At 39.7% G+C, this 24645-nt stretch overlaps 1 protein-coding gene across 1 annotated transcript in view; it reads right to left on the reverse strand.

Annotated features, from left to right (window-relative positions):
- Positions 1–361: 361 nt before the first annotated feature.
- cubn (cubilin (intrinsic factor-cobalamin receptor)) overlaps positions 362–24645 on the reverse strand; it is a 78886-nt gene continuing 54602 nt past the window's right edge. The window contains exons 46-67 of the mRNA XM_028434413.1: positions 24309–24518; positions 23847–23987; positions 23282–23466; positions 21140–21311; positions 18815–19018; positions 18318–18467; positions 18089–18210; positions 15610–15835; positions 14297–14484; positions 13648–13804; positions 10693–10842; positions 10415–10600; positions 8888–9017; positions 8505–8722; positions 7011–7210; positions 6648–6810; positions 4829–5037; positions 3358–3502; positions 1780–1961; positions 1049–1214; positions 669–904; positions 362–588 (exon numbers count right to left, since the gene is read on the reverse strand). Coding sequence (XP_028290214.1) covers positions 481–588; positions 669–904; positions 1049–1214; positions 1780–1961; positions 3358–3502; positions 4829–5037; positions 6648–6810; positions 7011–7210; positions 8505–8722; positions 8888–9017; positions 10415–10600; positions 10693–10842; positions 13648–13804; positions 14297–14484; positions 15610–15835; positions 18089–18210; positions 18318–18467; positions 18815–19018; positions 21140–21311; positions 23282–23466; positions 23847–23987; positions 24309–24518 — 3848 coding nt within the window. The 3' untranslated portion in view covers positions 362–480. The remainder of the gene's footprint in view (positions 589–668; positions 905–1048; positions 1215–1779; positions 1962–3357; positions 3503–4828; positions 5038–6647; positions 6811–7010; positions 7211–8504; positions 8723–8887; positions 9018–10414; positions 10601–10692; positions 10843–13647; positions 13805–14296; positions 14485–15609; positions 15836–18088; positions 18211–18317; positions 18468–18814; positions 19019–21139; positions 21312–23281; positions 23467–23846; positions 23988–24308; positions 24519–24645) is intronic.

Consider the following 24645-nt stretch of genomic DNA (forward strand, 5'->3'; position numbering starts at 1 on the left):
CTTTTGTCAGCCGTAACATAGACCTGTTATCTGATGAAAGTCAAGTGACAAATGTATCCCTGTCATTCTGATTGTTTTACTGTTATTCTGCAGCTGATAATGCTTGGTATTAAAAATAAATAACATTTATAAACCATGTAGGAAATGCTTGTTGAAAGAAGTGAGTAAATGAGCACCGGTCTTACAGATACTCACAAATCTTTATTAGTGCTTTACAAACTTCAGAAACAATAAAGTCAGGCAGGTTGGGACAGAAACAGATCTAGGTATAAACCCAGTGCAGGGGTGTCTTTTCTCACATCAGGAGTCTATGTAATAGGATTAACCCATTCAATATTTAAAAAGAGAAGATTAAACATCATTGATCTTAAAAAAATATTCATTTATTATTACACAGAATTTATTTTATGAATTTCATGTGTCACTTTGGCTAAAGTAAAGTGAAATCTGAAACTGTGGGATGCGTAGGGAATAGAGATTTTAGCTGTTCCAGGTGAGTCTGAATCCTGATGGCAGAGTGGAGTATTGACCTTGGAAAACCACGAACACTTGGTGGGAGGAGGCTGTGAATGGAGCGATGTTGTTCTCCTACACAAAGAAAGACATCTCATAATAAACACACGTTGAGCCATTAACCATCTGCATTAATCATTAGTGGTATTACATACCAAACCACAGAAGCTTCCTGCCAGCGGTGAGGACACACTTGGACCATCATACACTTTAAGGAAGTTTCTTTCACAGTCTCCGGGGTCATCAATGCTGATCTGGGCAAAAGTGAGTGTCACCACGCTCCCTCTGGGGGCCATTATGTCCCACTCACAGTAAGTCCCATTGTCATAGGTTCCTGGGTAGTTTGGACTAGAGAATGAACCCCGGTCTCCAAACAGAGTGCCACCACAACCTATCACAAGACAAAGATTCAACAGAAGTACTTCATTCTGACTTTAAATGTGATACAATATATAAGTTTATTCTCTCCAATTAGCATAAGTTCAAGAACAGGTCTGTTTGATGAAGGGTCAAAGAGTGACCATGCTGTGCTGACCGTTGGGGGAGGATGTCCATGTCACTTCAAAGCCGTCTCGAGCAAAGGAATAGTCACTCTTGAAACGTAAGTAAAGCAGGTTAAATTGTGGGAAAATAGGGTTGGGTAAGGCGCTGCCGCAGAAGCGACCAATCAGAGGTGACTGCGCTGTGGTCCCATTGCGTACCTGACAGACACATAAAGGTATGGTAAAAGAGACATCTCACCTTCAGTCAACAAAAGCTTAATGACTATAGAGAAACCCAGTTAGAGATAAGTAAGAGGGAATGCTGGCATGTCACGTCGTTTCCCTATTCTTTTTGCTTAGGTTACAAAGGAAGCTTTTCAAATAATGGGAGATAAGCAAACACTCCCATTAACATCAGATTGACGGATGTCTATTGTCACACTGTCACTTGTAACAGTGAATCAGATGGGAGCTCTTTCTGTTGTCTTGGTGAAGAGTTTAGTTACTTTTTAGTTGAAGGATTTGTTTCAACCAAACAAAATGATAGATAATAGTTTTCATGGACATTGCTGAATGAGATAACTGATCCCAAGACTTTTTACATGTCCTTCTTTAGGAGAGAAAAGAAACGGCCATTCATTGAGGGCCAGTTTGTGCCCCGTCATAAAGAGATTCCTCCTTTTTGTTCTACATTTTTAGACCATTGTGAGACAAGTTAGTTCCACCCTGATGATCTGAGCTTCATTAAAGATATTTACAGTGGCTGAATGTGCTTCAGTTTTACCTCCAGAAAGTCGAACTGACAGTTGCTGTGGCTTTCCAGCTCAAAGCTGTTAAAGAATAAGGAGATAGAGCTATTCTGTGGAGCCTGAAGGATAATAGTGCAGTCCATGTTGTGAGGATAAATGTCTGGCCAGCCCGGACTCTTCAGGTAGCCATACTCCTGCTGGTAGGTTCTGCTGCATCCTGAAAATGTACCAAAACAAATGAAGGGGTGATTCACTGAGGTATGAAATAAATGGTGGTAAACCAGGTGCGTCCCTAAATCCTTTAGTGGTGCTGTTTCCTCACCTGCTGTGGGGAATTCACTACAATGCGGTGAAGACGCGGTTGAGAATGACCTATTTAAATCAACATTTTACTCGTTCAACGTGGAGCGGTGAGGCGCACACTTTGAAAAAGTTAAATTGCAGGCAGGGGGACTTCTCTGTCTGCTGCACGAACATGTATTAATGTAGATAACAAAATAAACAAATACAAGCATATTTAAAAACAAATGTTATTTTTTCCCCTTAATTTAATGTGTCTGCTCCATCAGTTCCTCTAACTTTGCTCTGATCAGTCCATGGGAGACAGGATCAGCTTTGTACAGGAACCGTCCTATTGATCTGTTGATGCCATTGATCAGAGTTATTGCAGCCACTGAAGACGATAATGAGCATTATCCAGCAGGTCTGTGAGCTGTCCTGAGTAGCGCTTTGTCCGAACCTTGTGCCATCGCTGCGTAAATTGCACAGCAGATCAGCTGATTCTGGCCTGACGCTGCTTAGAATCAACGCGACACGAGATTTTGAGTCAAATCATGGAAAGAAAGACACAGCAAAACACAGCTCAGGTGTGTCTGGAGCGACATCCATGGAGCTCGGCGCACAGTATCCTCAGCACCGCAGCATGACACACCGGACTCCACAAGGCCTGTTTCTGTCCCTCACACACACTTTACTCTGCAGTATTACTCTGAGTATTTCAATGGCTGTTAATATTGACTATTGTTTCATTTAAATTGTTTTCTTACTAGAAAGGTTTACTGCAGCCTTGTTGTTTTTAAATCTCCGCTGTGTATTGTGTCAGCATTGACTGCAGCTATGATCTCTGTGTGTGAGTTTGCACCTGCCAGTGGGTCGTACTATTTTCAAGTGCAGAAATAGTCACCGCAAAAAGTTCCAGATTTGACAAATTGCATTGAGTTCACTGCAGCAATTTATTTGCATTTCCTCCTCCCGGTTTTTTTGCTCCCCTTCCTTATTTTATACATTACATATTCATCAGAGGGAAACGAAATGGATTGTGTGCGCATTGTGACGAGCTGACTGCGTGCAGTCCTGATTCCCTGGGATTTGTACCCCTTATTAGCGTGTGGAGTGACGGTTTGATACCCCTAAACCTTTAGTGAATCCGCCCCAAAGTGTTTCTTTCCCCTCACCTGCTAAATTTATGTTCTAGAATGATGACCATGATAGTCAAAGAAATCAATTCAAGTGTTTCATTCCTTCTACTAAAAAAATATTGAACAAGGAAAATGAAAGCTCAATGAAAGTTTGTAATAAGTTTTCATGACATTTCTCTTTATGAGTTTAGGTACCTGCTATTTGATGTGTGAAATTGAGGCCATTTCCAGTTATGAAGGTGTCTGATTTGAAGGTCATGAGAACTGTTCTGCTGTGACTGTAGAAGTCTGGAGGATGGCCATCTGTTGAACAGAACTTCAGAGACTGTCCATAGTCTCCCTGGAATGAGGAGGAACCAATCAAAAAACAAATTGTATTATTAATTTAAAATCAATCACTGCGATTGACATTTAGCCATGTGCTTATACCATATGCAAAGCAACCCAAATAAGTCAGTTGGGGATGCTGTAAAGCATGATCACTATAGAGATTGTTGTTTTTTGGGTACTATAGGTTATTTGAAAGGTAACCTGCCCCCCACCTTTACTGTTAGAATTAGCAAACCTAAAGGTGTTATAGTTGTTGTCATGTAACAATTATAGAAGAGGGTAAAGGTATAAATACAGTAAGGGCTGTGAGCCCTTTGTCATAGGTTCTTGGGTAGTTTGGACTAGAGAATGAACCCTGGTCTCCAAACAGAGTGCCACCACAACCCATCACAAGACAAAGATTCAACAGAAGCACTTCATTCTGACTTTAACTCATTCAGTGCCAGCCATTTTCAGATTTTCTACCCAGCCGTTTTTGAGCATTTTGACTGATTTTAAAGACCCACAGAATATTTTCTACTATGACCATCTGAAATCTGACACCAGATTCTGAAAGATTGAAGCCTCTACTTTCATCACTTTCGTTCTTTTGTAATCAGCTGTTGAATAGAGCAAGTTTTACACAAATATTCAGTTTCAGAGCAAAAAACTGAGAAAAAAAGCCTTTTTCTAAAAAAAAAACCCTGTCAGTGACTTTAAAGCTATTTTTTTTTTTTGCTTTAGTGACAACTCTAACATCTGAACATCGTTTCCTTATATAAAACAAAAAAAAAAAAAAAAAAAAGAACACTGAGACAGGGCTTTTGATGGCAAAACTATTATTATTATTATCCGCCAGGGTGTTTTCTAGTAATCCCCATGAAAAAAACGCAAATGACGAGTTTTCTCATCAATGGCACTGAGCGTTTGGATTTGAAATGATGAGTTATCTTGTCAATGGCACTGAGTGAGTTAAATGTGATACAATAGGAATCTGAGAAGTGTATCATCTCCAATAAGTGTAAGAATAGGTCTGTTTGATGATGGGTCTAACAGTGACCATGCTGTGCTGACTGTTGGGGAGGATGTTTTAGATAACAGCAATGGTATAAATAAGGGCTATGAGCCCATTCTCAGCCTCCCACCCACCAGGGAGTGTTGAAATGACCCTGCACAAGATTTGCAGATATATTGAAATGAATTAATAAGTATAACACTTACAAAAATGCCAGGACATAGAAAGATTCTCAATAGTCAAATGGTTTGGTTTCTTCATGATTAGCACAACCTAACTTAACATGGCTGTGGTTGGCTTGAGTTTTTCAACAAATAAGATCACGTAGTTGGTTCTGCTCACCAGTGGCCAGTCCTTCAGCTCCACATAGTTGGTGGAGCAGCTCTGACTTGGCTGAAGGGCAAATGTTTGAAATGATACTTTGATGGTTTCCTGGGCCGGAGCATCAAGTACCCAACGGCAGGAGGTGTACGGAGGATAAGCACCAGGAAAGGATGGCGAGGTCAGGGCTTGGGTGGTGGTTGTGGCATTGAAAGTCCCACCACAAATCACTGAGGAAAAGAAGATGTTTAAAGTTGTTTAGTGGAATAAATCTAAATAAAATTATCAGCCTCAAAGCAGTGTTGCAAAGAAACCTTTAAACTATCATTTTTGTATTTAAAATTTTGAACATGAATCATACATACTTTTATTACTTATTTTGTAGTTTGGAATGTTAGAAAACAATAGTCAGCAACAGTAGGTTACTTTGTTGGAGTGTGAACCACAGTCACCTATGAATAAAGTGCTGGAGCAGAAAATTTTATCGAAGTGCTTTTATCGGTGATTTTAGATGAGTCCGATAAAATCCGATTTTCGTTTTCTGGCTGATATTGGACCGATATCAATATTCGGTTCGGGACACCTCTATTGAGGGCAAATATAATATGTAGGGATGTAATGATTCACTCAACTCCCGATACGATTTGATTCACGATACTGGGTTCACGATACGATTCACTCACGATTTATTTTACAAAATGGGACTGTAGACAAATGACTGAAAAATATTTTTCATTGTTTTTATTTTTAATTGTCAAAAGAATCCCTTGATAAACTATTCAAAACAATGCAATTTAACTAAAAATAAATCTTGACTGAAATAAATAAAGGAATCATACAAATGAAGAAGAAGCCTATTAATTTGAATTCTGGTTCTATAGTAAACAATGCAAAACTGCATAATAGTTTTTTTTCTTTTTAAAAGTGCAACTAAAAATGTTTTTTTGTGCCTTAACAATTGGACTTAAAAAAAAAAAAAAACAGTCATTGCACTGTATTTACATCAGATATTTGTTTGGACCAGCAGATGGCGCTGGTAACCCAGTGGTCGATTGGCATGCAGATATTGTTGCAGTGAAGAAGAGATGCTATGCGCTAGCAGACAGATCTAATACAAAAACGTGACTTTTACAGATATTCACGTAATATTACAGATATTCTTTCGGTGCTAAAGGGGTAAGGAATCATTTATGAGCATGTTTAAGAGTAGAAGGCGGCCAGAAAAGTACTGTGATTACGTTTTCAGAATATCGATGTGAACCGTGATACCTATGAATCGATTTTTAACTGCCTTACGATTAATCGTTACATCCCTGATAATATGTTAATGTAAATCATATTAAAATGGTTAAATCACCTGTTAACAACTTTATGTCTGAGCAGACCGCCGCAGAGTCCATTACCAGTATGTTTGGGCCTTCGAACTGTTGGTTCTCCTTGTCAGTCTTGGTTTTTGTTGGCTTGCTTTGCCATGTAAGCTGTTGTGTGTATAACGCCGTGATGGGGACAACTGCCATTACACCTTCACTACTGATAAGAACTACCGGTAGGAGGTGGACGCGTATCAATCTTTCACGAGTATTCAATAGCAATGCCCAAAACCGCTCATGGAGCATTTCTAAAGCTTCAAAACAGATCCAAGAGACTGCGCAGAGGTCCAGTGTCCTCTCAGAACACTTTGAATTACAATATTGTTCATTATGTTATTATGGATTTTTGACCAAATGATGCCAAAAAAAAAAAATACTTAGATACTGCAGCTTCAAATCAACTTATTTTCAAACAGTGTCTGTTGTGTTTAAGCCAAAGTTTCATCTTTGACTGCAACATAGTGTCTTACTTGGAATTGCTCTATATGTAGCATTGAAGCCTCGTCTCTGCACTGAGCTGTCAGTGACAAATCTAACAGTAAGAATGTTCCCACTCGAAACAAAAGGAGCAGGGATGTTGTTTCCACAGTATGTTCCAACCAGCGGGAAGTTGGTGTTGTCTCCATCATACACCTGAGAAATGAGCAAATGTTTTAGAGACAAAACAAGTTCGGAGAGAAGAAAAACTGTACAAATAGGAAACAGTGAAAAGGTTTGACAGCTGGACCTCAACATATAGCAGGAAATGTAATGATGTATCTCATTAATTCTAATTGAAGCTCCTTTTTTTTAGTGCAGCTTCAAACGTGAGATTTGAGTGTTGGAGACCCTACTTTGACGTAGTCATATCGGCAGTTGGACGAGCTCTCCAGCTCAAAGGAGGTGAAGGTCAGATTGACTGCTTTGTTGACTGACATGTCAATGATCCAAAGGCAGTCCATCCTCATCTCATAGATGCCATCCAAGTTTGGATCTGGAGAACCGAACATGCCCATAGGCGTGGACAAATAGCCTCCACATCCCTGGGCTGGGCCTGCAGAAAAACAACTTACATTATTCACTGTGCACTTTAAATGCCTTATAAGTCCTTTATATTTCAGTACATCAGTAAAATTACAACCCTATGGTAAAAACTATGTATGATGCTACAGTGGTAAGAATAAAATGTCTGATTTATGTAAAAGAAACACAGTTTTAACATAATTGTGCCCTAATTTTTCATCTGTAGGTATGAATTACTACTTACTGAACAACGGGCATCTGCTCAAGAGCAAATAATTCAGTCATAAACATTAGAATTTGAACATTATGATGTTTTACTAAAGAATCAGTTTTCCTAGTGAGGCCAAACATAAAGCCTGCAGAAGAAGCAGCCCAGGCTTTTTCCTGGATGAAATCAATGGCGATGACAATGCAGACACGCTTTGTGTGCACCAGTCCTGAAGTGAATGCAGCCTGTGATTGGGGGGTGGGGTATGTGTGTATTGTCTGATCGGCAGAGTTGTAGTGTTTTAGTCATGTGCCTCAGTGCCGCAGATAACCTATCAACGGCCAGCACTCGGTCACGTATCTAAAAAAATCCACTATTGTCTGACTACAGGTACCCTCCATCCATCCATCCATTCTCTGATCCGCTTGTTCCTGTTTTCAGGGTTGTAGGGTTCTGCTGATGAATACCTCCAGCTCTCAATGGGCGTTAAGTGGGGCTACACCCTTGACAGGGCCACAGTCCATGACAGGGCAACACACAGACAGACACACACTCACATTCACTCCTAAGGGCAACTTTGAGACTCCAATTAACCTAACAACCATAGTTTTGGATTGTGGGAGGAAGCCAGAGAAAACCCACAAACAAGCATTTCAAAAAGCAACGACGACTATTGGAAAATGTATGGATGAACATATTGTGGCCATCGGACTCTTTTGCTTGTTGGTGAATAACACAGGGCACATACTGTTTCAAATACTGATGCTGACAGAGACTGAATACATTTTCTCAGGGGGTTATTTGAAGAGTTTGAAACCTGCTATGAATCCTTCAAGTCATGTGATCATTTCTTAGAGTTTGATCCTTCAAGATGGCCTCAGGAAATGCAAGACATCCACAGTTTTGGAAGGAAACTGAAAATGTTACGTTGTGTGCACCCCTGCATTTAATAGTCTTTCAGTTGAGCTGTCTTTGTAATTTTGGAAGAGTATTTATTATCTTTAAAAAATGTATAAAAGGGACAATGCATATAATAAACATTTAAGTCAGTATGTGAGATTGTAGACTGCATGGCCTATGTGGCATTTCCCTTTAACATACACTCATTTAGACCTACCAAGAGTTTCCATATAAGTTGCTCTCCATCCAACTCCACTAATTGAGGCATCCGTCCTGAAGACAATGAACAGTTGATTAGAGGACGACTGCAGCTTTGGTGGGAGCACGGTGCCACAGAATTTTCCAAGCAGTGGGGCCGAGGTGTCTTGTCCATCATATACAGCCACATAGTCATAGCGACAGGAAGAGGACGCCTCTAGGTGGAAGGTATTAAACCTGCAAAGACAGAAGAAGGCAGTGGTGAGGTCTATACAGAAATAATGCCACATTTTCAATCTCTACATTTGCAATTACTATTGTTTAGCTTTGCAACATTAAACTTAGTTATTATGTCAATGTTTCAAATATCATTTCAGTTCAGTGATTTTAGTGCAGCCTTACTTGAGGTCCATGACTCTGCCTACTTGGACACTAATGTGGTAGGTGCAGTTGATGTTATGGTGATAGTTAGCGATGGAGAGCGCTGGACTGCTTACTGTGCCTGCAGAGCTGTTAAAGAAACCACCACATGCTACAACACACACACACACACACACACAGAGAGATACAGTTTATATGTACTGTAGTTTCTAATACAGGTATTTGTTGATTGCTCTTTCTGTTTTGAGAGAAACACATGAGGAAACTGAAATGTCCTCTGTCGTTTGACTCTGAACTCTTCCTCTCAGGTTTAGTGTGTGACTGCCGAGTATGCACAGGTGGAAATATGGTCGGGACTACAGTGTCGGCCTTAAGCAGTTCGGTGCCCTATGTGAAAATGTAGGTGGCGCCTCTTTGCGCCAGAGTAAAATTCTACCACCATTTCAGAAAACCTCACACAAGAATCTAAATATCTTTGCCAATCAAAATAGTTCCATAAAAATAATACACTTAAGATATTAAATTAAAATGCATTTCAAATAATTAGACACTAAATATTATTTATATACTGGCTAACTATAGACCAATCAGCAACCTTCCATTCATAGTCAAGATCATTGAGAAGGTGGTCTTCAACCAAATGAGTCAATTTTTAACATTCAACAAAATATTTGATAAAATTCACTCAGGTTTTTGTTCTCATCACAGCACTGAAACTGCTCTGATCAAAGTGATCAATGACATAAGGTTGAACACTGATTCAGGAAAAGTATCTGTTCTCATTCTATTGGATCTAAGTGCTTCATTTGACACTGGAGATCATACAATTTTGTTGCACAGATTGCAAACATGGGTTGGACTAAATGGAAAAGTAATGCAATGGTTTGAGTCATACTTGGAGGAGCGAAGTCACTAGTGATCCTGGCCATATCAAAAAAGTGAAATACTTCAAGACAGATGTTGAGTGGTCCCGGAAGTAAATGTCATGCCTGTTTGTGGTGATCTCAGACTTCTTGGGACAAACTCAGGTTTTAGAATAACTTGTTGGCCAATACCAGCAACACATAGAGTCACAAATACTGAACTCCAACAAGGAAGAATAAATGAAATGAATCCAAAAGATTGCTATACTGTACATTAGGGCCTGGGGTGTGATAAGGGGTACAATGCAGTGTTCATTTTGTAGATTACAATGTTTCGTTGACAACATTTTTTCAGGTGACAATAACTAGATGAAATGGATAAAAATGCATGTTAACAAAAACTATTTCAAAATATTTCTATATAATTTTGTCACATGACACAAAACCCAAACTAAATTCATGTTTGTGGGCATTTAGTTGACTGAAACTAGACTATAACTGAAATAGTCCTGATGACTACATTTTGACATCTGAACTGGGTCCGTACGCAGTAAATACAAATACAAAAATACAAGTAAAATCACATGCAGAGGAGGTTAGTGACGTGTAAAATCAAAAGGTCTTCATGAAAAGGCATTATTTATTTCTACACACTGTCTATGATGGGCTCTTTTCATCTACTTACGGATGACTTGGTATTCTGCCATGAAGCCTCTACTGGTGATTACAGAGTCGGAGTAGAAGTGTAGCAACATGGGACCAAAGGTGGAGAAAGGCCCTGGAATACTGGAGCCACATAAAGTAGCAATAGCAGCTCCACTCTGGGCCTGGTTATAGATCGTCACACCATCATAGCGACAAGTGGAGTGAGCTTGGCAAAAAAATAAATACATAAACAGACTGTAAAAGAAGGAAGACTGACTACAATGCAACACAAGCTGTATATTAGTGATGTAAACTTGCCTTCTATCTGGAAGCTCTTGAAGGTGAGGAGAACCACAGCCTGCTCTCCAGCATCTAGAATGTAGTTGCAGTTTGAGTTGTCGGGGTAATCTGATGGATAGTTCGGAGAAACCACACGGCCACTGGGGGCTGTGAAGTTTGCGCCACACCCTGGAAGTCAGAAAACAAGATGGTGCTACTTGTGCCACAAGAGACTCAAAGAAACCAAACTGAACATTTCATTTACAGTTATCAGTAATCTGTTCCTATAGTGAGAAAAGTTCAAACCCTTTATGCCAGCACAGTGAGGTGGCAATAGTAACAACCAATCAGAATCAACTTTATTGGCCGGGTATGTCATACACATGAAGAATTTGACTTTGTGAACTTTGCTCTCTCAAACAATGTGAACATTAAATCAGTGGTTCCCAAACTTTTCACAGTCCCGGACCCCCTTCAGACATTGAACCTGAAGCCATGTACCCCCTATACTCCTGCTCACTTAAAAGCATAATAATGTAATGTCATATACAATGTAGCCCTACAGCACAGATCTGTCCCTTTAGACCATCAAATTCAGCCTGCAGGAGAAAGTTAAAAAGACAGAAAAAACATAAATTATTGATAACTCAGTATATTTGGAGAATCACAATTTTCTAATGCTTTTTTTCCCCCATGACTGCATTCGTTTTAAATTTAAAATTGTTAAGTCAATTTTCCTGCAATTATTTAACATCATTTCCCCAAATTAAATAAAAATTGGTCTCAAAATTAATGAAATTTGATAGAGAAAGTCCTGCAGGGACTGATATGTCACTTATTGCTTGGATATTGTTGGCGCCTTATATACTTTATGTATGAGTGTAAAGTACAAACTTGGGTACATTAATTAATGTTTTTTTTTAATTTTTTTTTTATTCTATTCACCCTATGACAATTTGTGTACCCCTGGGGGTACCCGTACCCCACTTTGGGAACCTAGGCATTAAAAAATAACAAACAACTAGAAAATGTAAACAGTAATTAAAGACTAATATGTACAAAACTACATAGGATAATATAATAAGATAATACAATTGTTGGGTTAATATTGCATACTAGGAATATTATAAGTACTTTATGTCAAAATGAGAGATTTATATAATTTATTAACACCTAAAAGATGTTGCGCTTTCTTCATATTTTATGTACTCGAGAAATTAGCATTAGTTTAGTGAGCTTAACGCTCTGTAGTATTGTTTGTTTAAAAATGTGCTTGTTGATAACAAAAATGCTTAAACGTAACCATTTGTCTGTGAGTCATGTTATCAATATGGTTTTGCAATAGAAGAGTGTATAGTTTGACAATAATTCACACCCTGAGCTGTTATGAATTATTGATAACTGCTTTACAGCATTATTCCTCTTTTATTGAGGTGGGACCCCAAAATATTAAACATAAATTCATAATATAACCTATTATATTAACCCCGACACGAATATTTAATTGTAATGTTTAATACCGCAATTAACCGTGAAAACGGGTAATCGTGACATTCCTTGTCACTAGGGATGTAACGATTCACTCAACTCCCGATACGATTCGATTCACGATACTGGGTTCATGATACGATTCTCTCACGATTTTTTCGTTCACAAAATGGAACTGTAGACAAATTTTTTTTTTTTGGGGAAAATACTGTATTATTTTCCTTTTATTTTTCATTGTCAAAAGAATTCCTTGATAAACTATTCAAAACAATGCTATTTAACTAAAAATAAATCTTGAAATAAATAAATAAAGGAATAATACAAATGAAAATGAAGCCTATTAATTTAAATTCTGGTTCTATAATAAACAATGCAAAACTGCATTTTAGTTCTTTTTCTTTCAAAAGTGCAACTGAAAATGTATTTTGTGCCTTAACAATTGGACTTAAAAAAAAAAAAAAACCGTCATTGCACTGATTTACGTCATATTTGTTTGGACCAGCAGAGGGCGCTGGTAACACAGTGGTCGGTTGGCATGCAGATATCTTGCAGTGAAAAAGAGATGCTATGCTAGCAGACAGAGCTATTCTTTCGGTGCTAAAGGGGTAATGAATCATTTATTAACATATTTAAGAGTAGAAGGCGGCCAGAAAGAAAGTATTAGCAGACTCCGCCCGCCGCCAACATTTCCGGATGTACTGCGATTCAATTTTCAGAAAATCGATATCAACCGTGATACCTATGAATCGATTTTTAACTGCCTTACGAGTAATCGTTACATCCCTACTTGTCACGACTAGAATAGTAAATGTAGAACTGAATAATTGTGTGTTTACATCTATTTCTTACACTATAGACTGACATCTACTTCTTGATGTTGCCTTGTGGTTGATATTGGAAATGAAATGATGTGTTTGTGACTTTTCAGCAGATTCAAAAAAGCATGAACATTCCGTAAAACACTCATTTCTCACCGCGCTGACAGCAGAGCCACAACAGGAATAACTTTATAGGAGGATCAATACAACCAGAAGAGACATGAGACTTGACTTGGACTCATGAGCAAAGACTGCATTAAAACTTGACTTGCAAGAAAAGAACATCTTGTGAACATCTCTGTGCTGTTATACTTGAACTGTCATCATGTTATTTTTTCCAAATGTACTGTACACTATCCATCCCCTTTAAATATGTCATATCCGCCCAAGGACAATAGGCACTGGCATCAGTTACAGTTTTGATAAATTTGATTGTGAATGCTACAATATTGTATTTCCATATTCTTCTCCCATTATTTTGCACCCCATAGCTAATCTGTGATTGTTATGTTGCATGCTTCACACATGTAATTGTTATTGCATAGCGTTAGTAGATGCCCTGCAACACATATCATTGTCACTGACATTTCATTAAGTAAGAAAGTAAATAAATATACCAGGAAGAAAACAGAAAGTTGATAAATATACTGTAGCACACTAAGCACGATTCCATAGCATATTTTCTTACTTGATATGAAGTTAAGTGAGAAACCTCTTCCTGGGGATTCTGCACTTTGAAACCGGCTGGTGATGATGTTATAAGGAGCAATGATGGGTCCAGGTGCCACCGAACCACAACCTGTTGCCAGCAGATCCTCCTGGTTCTGAGACGTGCCAGACCACAGCTGGAAGAACACAAATTCAGTTTCAATGGCTCCTCTGTCTCCTCACACTTTTAGTATGTTACCTTACTCTCTAAAGATAACCAAGAAGTTCACCTTATTATTATTATTATCATTCAAGTTAAACAACACGCAATGACTTTGTTTAGAGCAGGATTGGAGGTCCATGAAGATTTCATTAAAACGTACACAAAAATGTTAGCAATAATGATTTCACCAAGTGATGCAAAGCCATAATCAAACTCTGAAAGCTGTCATGTTGTTAGGTGGTTCTATGGACTAAGGATCACTGCAGGTTGGTTGTTGTACCACTGTTTTTTAAGGGTTGCCAAAAAATGTAATGTCAACGTACGAGTACAAATAGGGCCTTAGAAAACAATAAAAAAAAAATCCCAATTCTGATTGACCTGAACTAACTAATACCAGAATCAGAGTAGCTAAAATCACATTTCACTGGTAAATATGTAGGCAGTAGCAGTATATTAAGGTTGAAACCTTAATATAACTTCTCTGGCAGGCTCCGGTGCTGTCTGGAATCTCAAAATCACTGTTGAATGTCATTTCCAGATGGTTTCCTTCATGGGCAACAATCTGCCAGGAACACTCCACATTTGCTGGAAAGTTCTGGGGATAGTTAGGGGACTTTAAGGTCCCTGAGTCTGCATGGATGACTCCTCCACAGCCTAGCAGGAAAAACAAAAAGCAAAAAACTGCAGATTTGTTTTGACTGAACACAGAGAAAAAAAGGCAGAATGGATGATCTGCTTTTCATGATTTCTAGTGGAAGCCTGTACCTCACAAGAAGTCTGTGGTTTAATCCTTTAAGTGGTAAGATGTTACGAGAATAAGTTCATCCACATGAGTGCATCTTTGTTTATTATTGATCCCCTTGGATGATAATATATATTATTGTTAATATTCTCAAACCTAGTCTACCTTAAAGGTTAATTTAAATCAATTTTTCTGTACTTTAAACATCATAAAGTGTTATTAGGGCTTCATACACATGCTCAAAGTGTTTTTTTCATTAATTCTCTCAATCATTAGTTAGAGGGTGATTTGCTCCTTTCTTACTGCAGGGTGAGCACAAACACCTCACTCCAATTTGATGACGCGTTCCCACTTTGATGACAAATTTGACGCAGCACTGATCTGGAGAAGCCGCGCCTCCAGGAAGCTCTCTGCCGTGATTGACATGTAAATAGACATGCCCACAACGGTGAGCATGTCAGCCTCCTTCACACAGTGATATGTATGTATTTTCTACAGTCTATGTATGTACCGGTGAACACCCCGCCCCCACGCTCTGTCTGGTGTTTATAAAGCAACATGAGCTCAGCTACGGAGTGGGTGGGAGGAGGGCGGGCCGTCCTCTGGCCCTACGTCACCGTGCGGGGAGGAGGAAGTCAGTGTCCCATCTATAGACACGCCCACTCATGAATATGCATAAGTAGGACGCAAATCAGCCTGTTTGTGTAGAGTTGCTCAGAAAGTGACTTTTCAGAGGCTAAAACTCTGGAAAACCTGCGAGTTTAGGAAAATAAACCTCAAATACTATGTTTTTGGGGTTCTTAGAACATATAGAGATGGGTAAAAAATAGCATGATATGACATTAATATTAATGTAAAAACAATGAAATTGTATCTCTGTGCACACTCTTTGTTTCATTTTCACATTTATTGCCCCTGTTTAGTCACCAACTGAGAATAACATGTTCATTGTGCGGTTATGTTTATGGTAAACCCTACTCATCATGCTGGCACATTGTCTGATACCAGCAACAAGTTTTTTGTTAACGTGAACCCACCTGAGGAATCTGCATGCCAGGTTGCCAGGAAGCCTCCCCTGGATACGCTATGGTCAGCAAGAAAAACCACAGCTAGTTTGTTTGATCCTGATTGGATGCTTCCTGGGGAGGTGGAGCCACAGTACTGGCCAATGATCGGAGAGCCAGGAGATCCTCCATTAAAGATGGTGAGAGAGTCCCAGCCACAGGAAGTGTGAGCCTCCAGGTTAAAGTAGCTAAAGGTGAGCTGCAGAGGAAGGACAATTAGTTACAGAAAGATAAACATTCCCCAATGGGAAAAAAACTAAAAACAAAAAACTTTCTGTGTTTACATTTTTTGAGAACGGTACATTTGGCTCAATTTCAATATGAATGTACCATGTAAATGATTTTCATATAAGTTTCTCATCATCAACTCCCTCAGTCTGTACAAATACGTTTCTGTGAGGTGAAGTAAGGTCTTTCAGACTGGAAATGAAAAGTTTGACTAATAGTCAGTGTTTAACTCCCATAACCTGACTGGGAGCTAAGATGACTTATACATGTGTTGATGGACAGCAGTTGACATTGAATAGTTTAAACCATGCTAACCTACATACCTGTTTGAAAACACATTTGATAGGTACTCCTAGCTGTGAACTCGCAATGAAACGGACAACAACAGACACACCTACACTTTACACTTTAGAGCGGCGGCTACTCCTCCAGCCCAGCACTGCTTTGCACCCCAGCCTGACCGACCCAGCCCTTAGAACCAATCCTCATCCCGAAGTTACAGGTCAACTACTGTCTGCATACACAATCAAAAGACAAGGGAGGCTGACCCGACTGACTGTTTGTTGATTTTTGCAACAGTGCTGCGGTCACTTGCTAGGGGCGTTTGAAGTGAAAGTTACAGGTCTAGCGCCCCCTAGTGGTGAAAAGTTATACAGTGTGCCTTGAAGCTAAGATTCCTTGCTAGGAATTGTTAGGCTAAGTTAGGACCTCTCTGAGAGGACTCTAAATAACTTTGTGAATACAGACACTGGGGTTTTGGCTGAGCATGCCAACATCTTTTACACATGGTGCGGATTCACTAAGATCTAAAATAAAGGGTGGTAAACCGCTAGCGTCCCTAAATCCTTTGGTGACGCAGTTTACTGAGGAATTCACTAAGATTGCAGCAGTCATTTGTCCACACGCAGAAGTAGTTGAGACCGCCTTATTTAAAAGAGCATTTAGTGTGTCTTATTTTGAACATGGAGGGTGAAGGAGAGCTGAGTGCACAGAAGCGAAACATTACATTTGAAGCAGCAGAATTGGAGATGCTGTTGGTGGTGGAAGCAGATAAACACATGATTGAATTAGAGCAAAGAAATTTCATTGTTACTATAGGAGAAATGCAATATGGGAGGAAATCAGTGAGAGACTTAATACATGGCATTTATTGAGTTACTTTATCTGATAAAAATGAAATGAATGTTACTTTGTAATCCAGCCAAAAATGAAAAAGTTGCTGTGTGTATTTAATTGTACAATGAGCACAATGACATACCATTCCTATAGGGAAAATAAACAAATAAATAAATAAGTCGTCTAAAAAATTTAAAAGATGGCCTCAAGTCCATAACTGCGGAGCTCAGACCAGTGTTGGATGGGAGGCGGGAGCTTGATACGTTCTTAAAATTGTGGATTCATTCTCCCCACTCACTACTCGTGGTCTGAAATTGCGATCTCTCGGTCGCCTTTCCTCTCGTCTGCGTCATCTCCTCACAAATATCACTACTGCTGCCATCACTGTGCAAAAAACTTTGACAGTTATCATATGGCCGTGGGGCATGCTAAATTTAGAGAAAAAATGGGTGCCACAATCAAGTCCTGGTTTGATGAAATGCATTGTGTCCACTGCATTCATTTATTTGCATTTCCTCCTCCCATTTTTTTGCCCCCCCTTATGTGATCTGCCTACATTACATTTCATCAGAGGTAAACGCGCTAAATGGATTGTGGACGCATTGTGATGCACTGAACACGCACAGTCCGGATTCCCTGGGGTTTGTACCCCTTATCAGTGTGTGGAGTGACGTTTGCACACGTTTTAATAAACCTTTAGTGAATCCGCCCCATTGTGTTTTGGATCCTTTTGAGGTCCTTTTAAACTGGTGACTGACATCTGATTCCGTCACTGAAGAGATGCATTGCCTTTAACTGCATTAGATTATGGATGCTCCAAACAGATCAAGAACCGGTTGTGATCTGATCATATATACAAAAACAAATCAGTCAAAAACAGTCTCTCACACTGTGAGAGACTGCTTAGGTGTGAATGTATATAAAAATAACATTTCTAAGTCACAACCTCATTCATTTGATGGCAGAACACAACCAGTTATGACCTTAGCATTCTAAATGTAAGTCATTGGTAAATAAATCCACATCACCCTGTAACAGTAACTGGAAATTGCCATGTTTGAAATAAAAAAATAAAAAAATGAAAATGCCAATGCCTGTACACACTTACTGTTATAGTGTGACCTTGTGGTGCTTCTAAAAGCCAGGCACAGCGGCTGGGGCTGGGATAGACATTGGGGTAGTTGGGAGTGGATATAATTCCTCCTTCACCAGTCTGCCAGCCTCCACATTCTGCAAAGAAGAAAATCACCTATAACCTTTTGAAATGACTGCTATATTACTACATGACTGGTCTAAAGGTAAGTTACAAAAAGCATTCAAAACTCATGGCTCCATACCAGAGAACATGTATTTGGCCTTGAAACCCAGATCTCCCTGGGAAGCATCCGTCCTAAAATGGACCCAAAGCTCTGGGGTGAAAACGACAATGGGAACTCTGGGTGTCGTCTGCCCACAGAATTTAGCTAGCAGCTCGCCATCTGAGTCACCTGAAAAAGAGAAAGTTTGATCACATGTGCACATCATGCGGCACACACTACAACGCCTAGTGAATGCTTGGAGTAAAGGCAGAGTGATGGTTTAAAAGTCTTGAAGGGGAGGTTGGAGAGAAAGTTATAAATAACTAAAACAAGTGCATGGAAGGACACACTGCTGGTATTTAAAACATGGGTCTTTGCGATTTATCCATGTCTTAATCTTTAAACAAATGATCCATAAAGACAATAATTGTTATTTCGGTTAAAGCTTAACTTGTATGTGCTCCAAGCCTACTATTTGGTGTATCTAGCAACCCCAGTGATATAACTGGTATTAGGAGTACATGCATGAGGCTCACCTAAGCGGAACTGCAGGTAATCTGAATCACAGGTCTGATGAGTCTCCATGTGCAGGTCCTCCAGTAGCACCACGATAGAGGAGTTGGTGTGCTGTGAGTTTTGAATCAACCACTCACAGTTAAGGTTGTTGCTGTAGTTACTCATAAGGTAACCAGGAGATGTAAAGTTTCCACCCGCTGGGTTGTTCAGAAGTCCACCACAGTCTAAAAACAAAAAAATGGGAACGCTGTTTAATCTATCAATAACAATGGAAACATAACCCCAATTATAAGTCTATCAATCAACAAAATGCTCAACAAATGACTGCTATGCTCAGAAGATACAGGGAATATTGTATATAGCCAGGAGGGTTATGGGGGTCCTGTCCTGGACCAAGTATAGGGGCCTGTTGACAAGCACCTATGTGGCCTTTGGGTCTGAGCAAGGCCAGACTCACCTTCTGCAGGAAGTTGCCGAAGCATCTGTTGGAGGATTATATGGTTTGTGCCTAAATGCCAAACTGCAAAACAGAGCAGCCAGCCTTTTGGGAGTCCCTCGGATGGGTTGTTAGCAGCATTTGTGACTACTGTCCCACTCAAGGATGTCATTACATTGTAAGAGATAACGTTACATGGATTTGGTCATGATTGAGAGAAACAGCCTCAGAGAAACAGAGATTTTTGGTCATGTTGTTGTTGATGTAATGTGTTTGTTGATGATTTTAAATGTTTTTACTGATGATTTTTAACTGTTTGTTTGTTTTGTTGCCTACTTTAATTTTCTTATCGATTTTAATCTGTTGAGTTGTTTGCCTTGCCTTGCCTTGCCTTACTCGATCCAGCTTGACTAGTTGGACACTAGCACCAGGACAGACTCGGCCATATTGTTCAATGATCGACTTTGTAGTTATACCATCTAACCTTCAGCCTAATGTTTTGGAAGGAGTGGAGTAGACCTTTCAGCTGCTGTCACTACCTGCTGGTGAGTTGTTTTTCACAAAGCTTCTCAGAGTCCTGTCAGAGAGCTCCTAACTTAGCCTAAATATTCCTAGCAAGGAATCTTGGCTAAAAAGTGATTCAGGAAGTTTTTGAGAGCAACTCTGAGCAAGGAGGGACAGAAACGTTTATCATACTGAGGAGGTGTGGTTGACCCCGTTGCTGGGTATGATGCAGTCTGCTAAAAGCTGTGATTGGTTGTTAGCGAAAGGAAGAAGAAAAAAAAAGTGCTCTGTGCTCCTAGCAACGAATGGAGAGTGATACTTGGACTGCATTAAGAAACGTGTAATCATGAAATAGCAGCTTAAAATGTTTGAACCTCATTCACATGTCGATTATTATACTGATTTACGCATTGTTGTTAACTGTCCACGTTATTAATTTAACCGCTTTATGTATTTAATATTAATGGTGGATGCAGACGCAGCTGTCAGTGATTACTGTGATTGCTGGCGCTCTTTTAAAAAGTGAAATACAAGAGTATTGAGTGGGAAATCTGGAGAAGGCATGGATTAACAATAGTTGGTGATTTATTTAGAGGCCCATCTTGTTTCAACAGCTGGAAGAAAAATTTAATGCGGTCATAAAAGGGATTTTTTCAGGTTCCTAGAGAGTCCGGATTAAAAGCCAACAACACCACCTCACATGTTGAAAAAGTCTTTCCTTTCTCCTTAAATAGAAAACATATCACAGGGTCTGGTCCAATGCTATGAACATTTCTGTATGTAATTGGAACAAGTCCATACAGTTCAGAATATTAACAACAATACAAGGCTGTGAAACTGCTGCATTGGACTAACTGAGCACTCTGTGTTACGTTACGCTGTGTGGGAAAAGTACACGCATCCCCAATAAAGTCAACCACAAACGTTATCCCTCCACAGTCAAACTCGTTGCATGTTTTTAAATCAGTGTTGTTAGAGAATATACTATACCCTTTCTTTCTGTCTGTTTAAGACTTTTTTAAGCTTCTTAAAAATCCTTCTCACAACAGTTTTTCATCTTTTAGGTGCTCTTTATCGGGCTTAAGTTGCTTTGTGAATTACTTTTATCTTAGTAAGGGAACAGTTCCAAAAAAAATCTTAAAATTCGAGGACATCTAAGATATTTCTAAGAGTGACGTCACTAAGAGCTACTGTCAGGATGCTTTGTGAATACGGGCACTGGTCGACAAACGCATTGTGAGAATCTATTGAAAACTCTTGGAGAGGAAGAACCAAGGAAGAACAGAGTTTAGGGCAGCATAAATTATAGTAAGAATCAATATCTCATTGCATTGGGTGTTTTGTTAATAACAACAGACCGAGCAGTTGCCAGTATTTTGTGGTTGTCCTTCACAGGTTGTCCTACCTGCAGGCTCGTTGGAGGAGTATGTGGCCATAAAGCCACCACTAGACACAGATGCATCAGTGCGAAACACTATGGCCATGGTGTTACTTGAGGAGCGGATCTGAGTTCCTGCTGGTACAGTTCCACAAAAACGCTGCAGACGAGGGGCGTCAGTAGAAAGTCCATTCAGCACCTGCAATGACAAAATAAGACTATCCTTTTAAACTCTGATTTTTACTTATAAAAGCTTTAAGTAGAAAAACAGCAATCATGTTAGATCACTTTTATATGTATGTTTTAGTTTTTTACGTTACCAAAAACCTAAAAAAATTACAAAGTTCAAGAACCACCTTCTGATCCTAATGAAAAATCTGCTCATTGGCTTCTGCATGAGTTTGAATGAGTAATTCAATCACCAGGGCTTTGTTTTTCAAAAGTAATCAACTGTTCACAAAAAAAATGGCATCATGCCTCAGTCCGCCTCCCTGGCTTCAGTGTGGTACTCTGACTGGCTTCAATTCAAAACTGGCACCGCCAGTTTCCTACATCTCTAAAATGTTTGTGCGCAGGGATGCAACCTGACACAGCACACATGTTGTGATCAGGGACCAGTTATACCACGTGGGCCATGACACTCAAATCTATAGTGGAAACAATCAGTTGTTGGTGCCAAAAAGCCATCCTGAAATCATTTTCCAGACAACTTATAAATAATCGGCCGGTGAATCCACCATTCCTAAAGCATCATTGCACCCCTTACCTCCTAGTAGATTCTTGGTCCAAGCCCGACCTGAGTTTGGGCCTGGCTCGGGTTAGGGTTAGGTTTTTTTTTACTTTTTTTTAATCTTTATCACATTAATATTATTATTTAATAAACACAAAAACACTTCTATATTGTTGTGGTATCATTTCTAAAGTGATTTCTGCTGGTAGTAAGACAGGATATTGACGGTGTTGTGTTGCTTTTAGTTGTTCAGCGTTCACATTCACTGAATATTATTTGCTGATTTTGCTCATTCCTCATTTGCTGCTGGAACGCAGGGAACAAATATGATTGGTGCTTCAGTCAGGTCTGCGCTCCACGCACGAGCCAGCCGGTCTGGTCTGCTTACTGTAACGGACTGGGTTCTATGTTCTGGTTATGTTACACTTGTGTGTATTCAGTGGTAAACTGAGATTTCCCATGGCCGAGAAGGCATCATGTGTGTCTTTGTTTACATGTGTTCTGAGTGTTGATTTGCTGGCAGGCTGGGGAAAGGGCGGGAGTAAGCGGGGAAAAGACGAGTGAACAATTCTGTTCCCACGGTAGTGTGAGTGTATGACGTTGTAAGACGGTTCTTTGTGTGTTTGTTTTTGGCGTGTTACTTCGACCTCCATTAAAGCCTGTAAAACTGTGATAACGGCTTGAGTCAGGTCATTACAATACCCCCCCCCTCACTGCACGAGGCACTGCGCTACTAATCTACCGGCTGCAACACATTCAATAAAATAATCATTTATGTTGGGTTTGCTTCGGGCTTGGGCCAACAACAATTTAAGTGAATGGGTTGGGCTCGGGTCGGGCTTTATTCCCGCGGGCTTAAGTAAAGTTGGGCTGGATTTTTTGGGCCCAATCTAACCTCACCTCCGAGGGCTCATATTTGCGCTCTGTTGGGACCATGCTTGGCTTCAGTGGCCCCACTGTATCAAGGACTGCAAATCCCAAAGACTGGTTTAGCCAGTGTTCAATAGACAACAGGAATAAACATGTTTGACAGACACTGCTGTCTCTGATTCAATGTTTATGGAACCCTTACCTCAGGTCCAAACTTACCACAGGTCATTTTTCATTTTATGATTTATATGTGGAATTAAGTGTCCTAAATTGTTACTTCATTCACACTACATTTGGCAAGGCAGTAGCTTAGAAAGAAGTGTATAGAAGTGTTGATGGATTTAACCACTCACCATTAGAACTTGTTCACAGTTTGCTTGGGCCAGTTTAGCAATATTGTCTAATAGAAATGCTACTAGGTAAATGGGTTTAGTTGGTGTCATTTGGAGGCTTTTAAAAACATTGTTTCAACTTTGTGACTCAACGTTTAATCAATTAGCAATGTGAGAAACCGACATGGGAAACAGTAAAGTGATGAGGTGTTTGAATCCATTCAAGAAGGCACTTACATCAACATAGTCATAAAAGCAAGAGGTACCAGACCCTTCCAGCCTCAGGTCATGAATAGTGAGTGTGACCTTGCGGCCCGGTGTCACCACCACATCCCAACGACACAGTCGGCTGTGAGGATACAGGTTGGGGTAGTTGGGAGAGGAGATGGTTCCAGAGGGAGCATTCAGCTCGCCACCACAGGCTGTTGAGTAGAACAGTCATAGAGACATTAAATAACATGTTTAATAAAAGTGACTTGAATCCATTTCTGGAATGATATTGTGACAGTTTCTGTCAAAGAGATCATTTGACCTTGACATTGATTTCCAAAGAAAAACATTCCGTCTGCCTTGAATAATAATGACAATGGCTTTAAAAACGGTTTACATCTGAATTAACCATAAAATGTTTCATGTATTTTTTACTTTGTGTTTTGCTTTTCACTTATCAACATCGCTGATTTATTAGCAATGCCTAAAAGGCAGAGCAGACGCGTTTTTGAAAAATAATTAAATGATTAAAACTAAAGTCTTGTGTAAATATCATGTGAATATCTAACTATTACGTACTAAAATACTGTACCTTCAACACTTGCTTCAAATGACAGTGTAAAGCCAGCTGCATTTCCACTGGTGTCGCTGAAAAACTTGACATATGCGAAACTGTCAGATGTGTCCAATGGAACGGGGAGCTCACTGCCACAGTGTCGGCCCAGTAAAAGCCCTGCATAATAGTACAAATAGAATGACACCTTTCAGTACAACAGTTATTCCAACAACATGTACAAAGGCTGACGTTGTATGGCGATTTACAGTGAGAACTATCTGAAAACCTGTGTTACTTTATTATTATTACAAGTTAAAATGCAATCAAATCAGTCACATGATATTCTGAAGCAATGCTGCAAAGTGCATCTTATTAGAGAACCCATAAAGAAGCAGACAACAAATTGTTTTTTGTATTCCTCAGTATTTTCTGTGCAAAAATAATGACATCCAAGAGTGTATAAAAATGTGACTAATAGTGTTGTTTATGTTCCTTCACCTGAGCCATTGTACTCTCTGATCTCCACATAGTCAGCGGTGCAACCTGTACTGCTCTGAAGGTTAAAGTTCTGGTAGCTCAGGGTGAGGTAGTGTCCTGTGGGCCCCTCCAGGTACCACTCGCATTGAGTATTATCAGGGTAGTTGGAGTCTGGAGAGCCTGGGCTGTGGATTGTGCCGCTCTGCCCAATGTAGGTACCTCCGCATGTTGCTGTAAGGAAATGAGACCAGGACCATCAGTGTTTTATTGTGGATCACTCAGAGTACCCTAATACTGACACAAGTCCCCACTTCACCTGTCTTTTAAAAGAGAGAATTGTTTGATGTTGAAAATGTAA

This window comes from Gouania willdenowi, chromosome 20, assembly GCF_900634775.1.
Source record: "Gouania willdenowi chromosome 20, fGouWil2.1, whole genome shotgun sequence".
NCBI classification, from domain to species: Eukaryota; Metazoa; Chordata; class Actinopteri; order Blenniiformes; family Gobiesocidae; genus Gouania; species Gouania willdenowi.